Source organism: Xyrauchen texanus, chromosome 10 (assembly GCF_025860055.1).
Source record: "Xyrauchen texanus isolate HMW12.3.18 chromosome 10, RBS_HiC_50CHRs, whole genome shotgun sequence".
NCBI lineage: Eukaryota > Metazoa > Chordata > Actinopteri > Cypriniformes > Catostomidae > Xyrauchen > Xyrauchen texanus.
The window spans coordinates 23,918,152-23,927,172 of NC_068285.1; the positions used below are offsets into that span (position 1 = coordinate 23,918,152).

Here is a 9,021-nt window from a genome sequence, read left to right on the forward strand (position 1 = left end):
GCTCGGAGTAAACCGAGATTGGATAGGCAGAAGCAGGAAGGGACAAGCGGACAGGGGGAGAGGAGGTGACAGAGACTGGAAAAAACAAAGATGGCAGTGTAGATTAAGGGACGGTCTATCGAAGAGACTCTGCATCAAACTGATAACTTTTTGGCTTTCGGGCGAATCCGGATCGTGTCGGAGTGGTTCGTGTTTGTTCGGAAGGTGGACCGGAGGCGAAGAGCCCAGCCTGGTAGACGAGAGTAGCTGTGCGCGTGCTGTCACGGCGGATAACGGCACTAAACAACAGCCTGTTGTTTTGTTGAGGCTTAGACAAGCTGTTTTTTTCTGTCTCTTTACAAGCTGTGAGCGAAAGCTAACCTGTGTTATATCCAAAAATAGCAGGCATGCATGCAGGCCAAACTGCAGTGAAACACAGATGAAATTATATTCACTGTCCCCTAATCTAGGATCATATTACCCGATAATTATTCGAGAGATTGTTTACAACTGAATTAATTGTTGGCTCTTCAGATCCCCCATCATCCATACAGGCCAAAAATAGCTTCGAAAAAACTGGAAATCTCACACTGACACTGCAATCCTGTGCTCGAACAGCTCAAACTCCCTCTCTGACACATTTGGATCGGGTTCGGATGTCTTCGATGGAAGAGAGGATGGAATTAGGCGTCGCAGCCGCCCCGGGCTCCTCGTCTACGGGTCTGGGAGTCGGTCCGGTGGGGGGCGCCCTGGATGCGGGTCCGGGGAACGCTGGACTGGCAGGTATTCAAGAGGAGTCCGGGGTGCGGAGAGACGGTGCTGGTACCGAGGCCGACTCGGACGCACCGCCCAAGAAGCGCGTGAGACTGCAGGAAGGGGAAGCGGGGAAGCTCGAGGAGCGCCTGTACTCTGTGCTGTGCTGCACGGTGTGTCTTGACCTGCCTAAAGCCTCTGTGTACCAGGTAAACAAGCACAATGTCTTTATGGAGTACACACATTATTATGTATGCAGAGATAACTATGGAAGGCTGTGTTTTGCCGACCTGACCACTTAAATCTTATGATAATATATAATCATTGCATCCCCTTGCAATGCATCAGATTTCGCCTAGAGGTACTGTAGGCACAGCCTGTAATAATAATAGATACGAGGGCGTTCAGTATGATGCGGAGACATAATTGCTTTGAGATTTTGGCATCTCTTTGCTATTTTGATTATTTGCCTATTTTTCAAGCAAATTGTCGGTGACTCACAACGTGCAATTTGAATGTGTAATAAAATGCGACAACTTGAGAACTGTGACGCACCATTTGACACATTTGCCAAAACCCCAATAGTATCCTCATGAAGCTTTTTATTATTTTTTATTCTTTGAGAGCTTGTTTGCTGGTATTATTTGTTATACTCCTAAGCATAATATGATACTGACCTAAGCAGCTGTTTTTTGCCTTGAAAGGCAAACATGACAATCAAGGTGGTCACATGTTCGATTTAACCCAATCACTGCTGGCCTCTCTTGGTCACCCCTCCCCAAAATATGTACCCTGCATAATCCCTGTGAAGCCACTGCCTAAACCAGCTGTAAAAGAACTTCCTTTTGACACTCACTCACATTTGAACACAATTTTTGGTGATTAGGTTTGCCCCATCTCTTTTTTTCTCAGTGTTTTTTAAAAACTTTATAAGACTCTAAATGGGGTTGCATCATATGCTTTCAGCTGTCCTCTGACCCATTCTCCTAAATCCTCAACTTAGTTCTGGGTAACAATAGAGTGGCCATTCTGATTGCTGTATTGAAACTAGAAAGGAAACATTACAATGTTTGACAAAGTATGACAAAAACCTTCAGACATCCATGTGTTCTTTTCTTTTGTGTGCTTTTCTAGTGAACATTGACACTCTTTCACACTGACCCATGAAAGCATGTGATTCAGGCAGAATGTGACACACAGCATCATGTGTTGTAATCCGTTTGTTACTGAATCAGGGTTGAATCCCATCAAATAAAACGGTAATTTCTATAAGCACTGAAGCCAAACAAAATAAGTCAGTAATAAATAAAAAAAAAAATTCACAACTGCAGTAATCAAACAAACACAGATTAAATGGAGGAGCTCCAATGATATACACTAGATCGGTTTGGTGAATTCGTAAGCCAGTAACAGAATTATTCAAATGTTTAGTTAAACTTTAAACTAATCATAAAATCTTACCATTCAACATTTTTTAACATCAGGAGCTTATCTTTCATCTGGAACTAATGAATGAAGAATTACCTTTGTACGTAATTTAAAAACACATTAATAGATTTTGTAGTAAGTCAGTTACAAACATTTTTGTAAAATTTCTTATTTTAGATACATTAGCGATAGTTCATCCAAAATGAAAATTCTGTCATCATTTACTCACCATCATGCCATCCCAGATGTGTATGACTTGCTTTCTTCTGCAGAACACAAATTAAGATTTTTAGAAGAATATCTCCGCTCTGTAGTCCATACAATGCAAGTGAATGGTGACCAGATCTTTGAAGCTTCCAAAAGCACATACAGGCAACATAAAAATAATCCATAAGACTCCAGTGGTTAAATCCATGTCTTGTGATGCGATTCAATCAGTTTTGGGTGAGAACAGACCAAAATGTAACTCCTTTTCACTAATCATGACATCTGCTGTCTCATTGTCGATCATGATGTCAAGCTCAACTACATTTCCTAGCCCCATCTTGTGTGCATGTGTTAAGCACTAGGAAATGTAATCGAGCTTGAAATCATAACCATGCCTAGAGACTGCAATAGCAAGTTTTCTTGTGAAAAAGGTGTTATATTTTGGTCTGTTCTCACCAAAAACTGATTGGATCGCTTCAGAAGACATGGATTAAGACATTGGATTCTACTTTTTTGCCGATAACCTTTATGCTTTATGCAATAATTATTGTTCTGCAGCAAAAATAAAGTCATACACATCTGGGATGGCATGAGGGTGATTAAATGATGAGTGAATTTTCATTTTTGGGTGAACTATCCCTTTAAATTCAGACCTTGAAATTGATGTTACTTGCTGGCATCATTCAGGAAAGTGCTATAAAGGGTCAGTTGAGGAAAATGGGGAACTCCTGTAACAGTCCGTTAAAGGAGTCCTGTAACAAGAAAAGTACATTTACTCAAACAGCACTCTTTGAGAAGGAATCATTACATTGTGCTTATCATAAAATCTCTTCAGCTCTGTTGCTCTCTGTGCTGTGGACTGAATATGTGTGCTTTCATTTCACAGTGTACAAATGGGCACCTGATGTGCACTGGCTGTTTTATCCACCTGCTTGCCGACGCACGTCTGAAGGAGGAGCAGGCTACGTGTCCTAACTGCCGCTGTGAGATCAGTAAGAGTCTGTGTTGCAGGAACCTGGCGGTGGAGAAAGCCGTAAGTGAACTGCCCTCTGATTGCAGCTACTGCCTCAAACAGTTCCCTCGCTCCAGCCTAGACCGCCATCAAACAGAGGAGTGCCAGGACAGGTACTGGTACCTGTATAAAAATTCACAAAACTCACACCTGAATTAATAAACCAAGATCATGCACAACACACAGTCCCCTTTTAAAGGACAGTATACCATATATTGTTTATCGATGCACGACTAGGACTTATACACATCACACACGTTCAAATGCAGGCTTCAAATTTTAAATACATTTATAAATATAAGCTTGCACACTGAGAGATTTGCATATTTTATACTATTTCTGCTAGTGATGATATAAGTTGGTTATTTTATTTCATTATTTCTGATTTGTTCTGGAAATAGACTGACACAGTGTAAGTACAAGCGGATTGGCTGCCCATGGCAGGGGCCTTTCCATGAGCTCAGTGCTCATGAGGCAGAGTGCTCTCACCCCTCCAAGACTGGCATGGAGTTGATGGGTATACTGGACGAGATGGACCAGAGCCATCGCAGAGAGCTACAGCTCTACAGCAGCATATTTAGCCTACTGTGCTTTGAGAAGATTGGTTTTACAGGTACACGCATAAAACCCCTGAAATTTCATTTCATTAGGTTTTAGACCATTTGTTTTGAGCCTCCGAATGGAGCTCAATTAATTTCGTTTTCTTGAACCTGATGATGTTGTAGAAAATAATTTGATCACACATGCTTTAGAAAATAGAATTCTATAGAAGTGCATGGCAGAACAAAAACCAAGCCATGAGCCAAAGGAATGCTTTGTAGAGCTTTTAGGTATGATTGTGTCAATAAATACATTAATAAAAGGGTACAAAGAAATTATATTGCAATGAAGGCCTCTGTATAAATAAATGAATGTGAGAGTTATTCCTACTTTGAGTGCATTGTATTGTATTTTTGAGTCTATGCACCTGGACAATTGGATAATATTTTTAAGCCTGGGCTGGTGTTTGGCGGAGCTTTATTTGTTATACTGCTGAATGCAATGAATGTTACCAGGTGCACAGTGGCCCTATACTTGTGGAAAAACTATGGGGCCTTATACACCAAACTCGTTTTTGTCCAGTTTGTTTAATTTCTATGTAAACATGCGCTTGTTGTTTTTCAGTATTTCGCACTGGAGCACAAGTAGGTATAGCTGTACACCAGAGATCTCCAAACTGGGGGCAGAATCTCCAAAAGTGGGAGTGGTTACTCCAGAAGGGGGTGGAGTTACTACACAAAGAGGTTTGGCCAATTCCAAAAGGGGGCGATTAGTTTAGGGGCTCCGTATATCTTTGCTGGTGGTGGTTGGAGCGCCCGCCCCTTATTGGAACTTGGTTGCAGCTATACCATTCTCCAGGAGTGACATGCTTTTTAGAATTACATCACACGCGTATACCACTGCTGACCGGAAGCGATGATTTAAAGTTAAAAAGTACTTAAATATTTGGTAGGTCCAGTGGCGCCATGCAAGGTTCGGACATGTGAACGGCGACCTCTGCACACTTTGCTAGTTTTATTAATATTTGTGTCGTAACCGTGAGATTCAATACACCCTGATTCTTAACTGTTCTATGAAGACAATATGTCAAAGATTCAAAATCCTCAGGCTCTGGAGATATTATAAGACACTTAAATGCTCAAGCTGATATCCCATACAGGGCCGCAGACCAGGGACTCAGTTTGGATGGTGCGGCGGGAGAAATCCAGGGTCATCTGTCCAGCATGTCGGTGATGCTGACGAAGTTCGTAGAGGACTTGGAGGATCTTGCTGTAATACTTTGATCGATTACGCCCATGGAGTCGAAATTCACTGAGTTGGTTACAAGAATGGGGGACATCGAGAAACGGATCGATTATCATTTCTTCGGGACAGTTTGTGGATAAATCTGCACGTTTTTGGTGCTTGTGGACTGGAGTTTGTTTTGTGGAATATCTCTGGCAGGATATTGGAGTGATTGGGTTTTTTAATTGTACGTATGTATCAGCCAAATTGGCCAGTTTACTGAACATTAGTTTGACTTCGTTTATTCCGTATATATATATATATGTATAATGTATATGTTTTTTTCTTTTCTTTATTATTGTAAGAATTAATAAAAAAAAAATGTAATTACAAAAAAGTACTTAAATATTGATCTTTTTTCCGATCATGTCGCTTTAGAAGATATTAATTTAACTGCTGGAGTCGTATCAATGACGTTTATGCTGACTATCTGTTCTTTTTGGATTTTCAAAAGTCTTATCACTTTTGAAAATGTGTTTTCTATTTTTCTTCAAATGTGTTCTGGTGAAGAAAGAAAGTCAAATACACCTGGGATATCATGAGGATGAGTAAATGATGAGAGTATTTTCATTTTTGGGTGAACTAAACCTTTAACCATGTTCAGCCGGAACTCACGTTGGCAATGCTTTGGCCAAGCACTCGCGTTTGCGTATGCGTACGTTCTAAAGTATAGTACTGTGCAAAAGTCTTTTTAAAAGACATTTATCTTAAGATAGTTATGTATATATTCAGCTTAAGAGTGTTAATAGGAAATATAGATTTTAGACTCCCAAACATAACTTTTGAACATAGAAAAGATTAGAATAGAAGAACAAGGAGCACTACAACAGATAGCATGTCCCCCACAGACCCCCACTGAACACTGAGTCAGCCTGGGATAACATGAAGAGACAAAAGCAATTGAGACAGCCAAAATAGATAGAAGAACTGTGGCAAATTCTCCAAGAAGAGTGGAACATCCTATCTGCCAACACCCAAGACAAACTGTGTCCCGGTGTACCTAGGAGAATTGGTGACGTTTTGAAGGCAAAGGTGGTCACACCAAATATTGATTTTGCTTTTTTATGTTATCTGGACTTTGCATGACATTAATTGATAAATGAAAACTATTTATGGCATTATTTTGGAAGACATCCTTACTATACAATAAACTTTTGCACAGTACTGTATGTTTCTTGTCTAAGAGTCCTGTAGTTTACTCACTGCCTAATCAAATTCAGTATTAAGGTTGGAAGAGCCTTGGTCAGAGATGTGATTTTCAAAGGTCCTGTATAGCAGTAGGAGAAACTGCATACAAACCATTTCTGCAGCACTTAATCAGTTAGGTCTCAATGTTCCTATAGCTCAACTGGTTGTTCATGGTGCTAACAATGCTGAGGTTGTGGGGTTGATGATTCTCAGGGAACACATATACTGATAAAATGTATACCTTAAAGTTGCTTTGGATAAAAGCGCCTGTTAAATGATAATGTGTTGTAGATGGAAGATACTCCTTAGTAAAAGGCATATAGCACCATTGGAGTTGCCAAATGGTACTAAATGGATTAAGAGAGCTGTAACAAGGTTTTGTATCTCATCAATGGAAAACAGAAAGTATATACCATAATAAGTATGGAAAAATTTAAAGGGTCTGTGTATTTAATGAAAGTGCTGTATACTCTCTACAACATTTAATGCTCTCAAACGCAATATCTCATTTCAGAGGTGCAGTTCCGGCCTTACCGCACCGATGACTTTATCACTCGACTGTATTACGAGACACCGCGCTTCACCGTGCTCAACCAAACCTGGGTGCTGAAGGCGCGGGTCAACGACTCAGAACGCAACCCTAACCTGTCTTGCAAACGTACGCTCTCCTTCCAGCTCATCCTGAAGAGCAAAGTGAACTCTGCACTGGAGTGCTCCTTCCTGCTGCTGAAGGGCCCGTACGATGATGTGAAAATCAAACCTGTAATCCAGCACCACGTCTTCTCCAATGATGCAAATGAAACAGAGTATGCCCTGCTCCCCATCAGCGACAGTGTGGAGTGCAACAAGCTGCTGGCTGCCAAAAATATCAACCTCCGCCTCTTCATCTTTCAGATCCAGAAATAGAGGCTTGAGATGATGGGACGGAAGAAACGGATCAGACAAGGGGAGAAGGGTATGGCGTGAACAAAGAAGGAGAGACGGAGGGGAGACAAGCACCACTGAACCACAGATACCTCTACAGGAGCAAGGAAGGAGACGGATGAAGAAATACGGCCCATCAGTACTGCAGTAGATTGTTTGTTTTTGTGCAAGTGTGTGTTGTTGCTGGTCAGCTTTCAGACCCTCTATGGCCAAAACAATCTGCGTTTTTCCATTAACAATCTCACCCAATACCCTGCTGATCTCTCATTGGCAGAACAAAATAGGCCTGAATGGACAGCACAAAAGAATCTGTGACTGTTTCCTTGAGCCTGTTTGTCAATCAAGACCAATGATGAGTAATATAAGGAACAAACCTGCTGTGTGACGGACTGAATGAGTGAGTGTATTTCTGTGACAAAGAGGTAGAAACAGATTTGTCAAAGGTGTAATACAGCATATCATTCAGGCAATGTGTGTATCCATGCAGTGTGCTGTTCTGTTCGAAACCTTATCCACACAGACACTGCAGCACAGAGGCTGCAAGCAACTGCTTTAAGTGTATTTTTTATATGTGAAGGTAGCCATTTTCATTGAAGTGCAGCAGTACAGTTAGGCTGAATAAAATGGCTGCCAACCCCAGAACCCAAAAGATGCGATATTGCATGATTTTAGTTTGATTTTTGTGTGCTCCCTGGAATGCACACTTTTAGTTGAGTAGCATTGTAGCCCTGTAATGTAACTTAAGTTTGACCTTATTAACACATTTATTTAAAAAAGAAAAAACAACTACCCGTGGACCTTTTTTCCTCCTGTAATTTTTTTTCTTCTTCTCCTCTTATGTGTCTTTTTAACCCCCCAGCAGTTTGTGAACACAGGTACATTTCTCACATGCTGATGTCATAATGCCATCAGCGAAGTCATCATTATTTATATTTTATTTAACCTACATTTATTAATGAGGTAACATAGACTCACTCACACACACACACAATCTTCTTTCATACCTTCATTAGAAATTCACACACACACAGTCACACAAAGCTGGGGGGAAAACAAGAGCCAAGGGGGGTAATTGGATCTCATTTCAGATAAACTCAGCTGTGACTTAACAGATTACAAATACTTGAATTATGAACGACAGAACAACAAACACACATGTGCTGATCTAGCAGAGACTGTCACTTCTGATTAGAGGAGTTTAGATTAAAACTGTTTCTGCATTTAAAAGCTTTTAATTCTCACATTACTCTCTGGCTGTATATGTGCCTTTCTATTAAAGCTCATTTTAAACTTATTACACTGCTTTTTGATATAAAAATTTTACAGAGTTGATGCATTCATTTGTTTACTGTAAGAAATGTGTTATTCACTGTCAAAAGCTTAGTTGTGCATGTTAAAAATAATTAACAATATATGAATTTACAGTTATGACAGCAAAATCAAATCACACTCAACATAATGGAACTCTTGTCATGTGGGTAACAACATTAAAGGAATATTCAAGCTTCAATATAAGTTAAGCTCAATTGACAGCATTTGTAGCATAATGTAGACTCGCCGTTTTAAAAAAAGAAAGAAAGAAAGAAAGAGGAAGCAAAAGATGTGGTTAAAGTAAATGGAAGTATATGGGGCCAATGAAACATGTAAACTTAACGTGTTAATTTAAGTGTGGTGAAATCACTTGTAGAGTTTACTGGTGCTGCATC

At 40.2% G+C, this 9,021-nt stretch overlaps 1 protein-coding gene across 1 annotated transcript; it reads left to right on the forward strand.

Moving 5' to 3' along the window:
• zftraf1 (zinc finger TRAF-type containing 1) lies at positions 1 to 8,811 on the forward strand. The gene is made up of 4 exons (XM_052135592.1): positions 1 to 941; positions 3,254 to 3,492; positions 3,781 to 3,992; positions 6,906 to 8,811. The coding sequence occupies exons 1-4, from the start codon at positions 636 to 638 to the stop codon at positions 7,295 to 7,297; spliced, it is 1,149 nt and encodes a 382-aa protein (XP_051991552.1). The 5' UTR covers positions 1 to 635; the 3' UTR covers positions 7,298 to 8,811.
• The last annotated feature ends 210 nt before the right edge of the window (positions 8,812 to 9,021 follow it).

What these genes read in the sequence shown, in the direction of transcription:
- zftraf1 (XM_052135592.1), top strand. Translation starts at nt 636, where the DNA reads ATGTCTTCGATGGAAGAGAGGATGGAATTAGGCGTCGCAGCCGCCCCG. An exon ending in ACAGAGGAGTGCCAGGACAG is followed by an intron (nt 3,493 to 3,780) that starts GTACTGGTACCT and finishes TTCTGGAAATAG; the next exon opens with ACTGACACAGTGTAAGTACA. An exon ending in TGAGAAGATTGGTTTTACAG is followed by an intron (nt 3,993 to 6,905) that starts GTACACGCATAA and finishes ATCTCATTTCAG; the next exon opens with AGGTGCAGTTCCGGCCTTAC.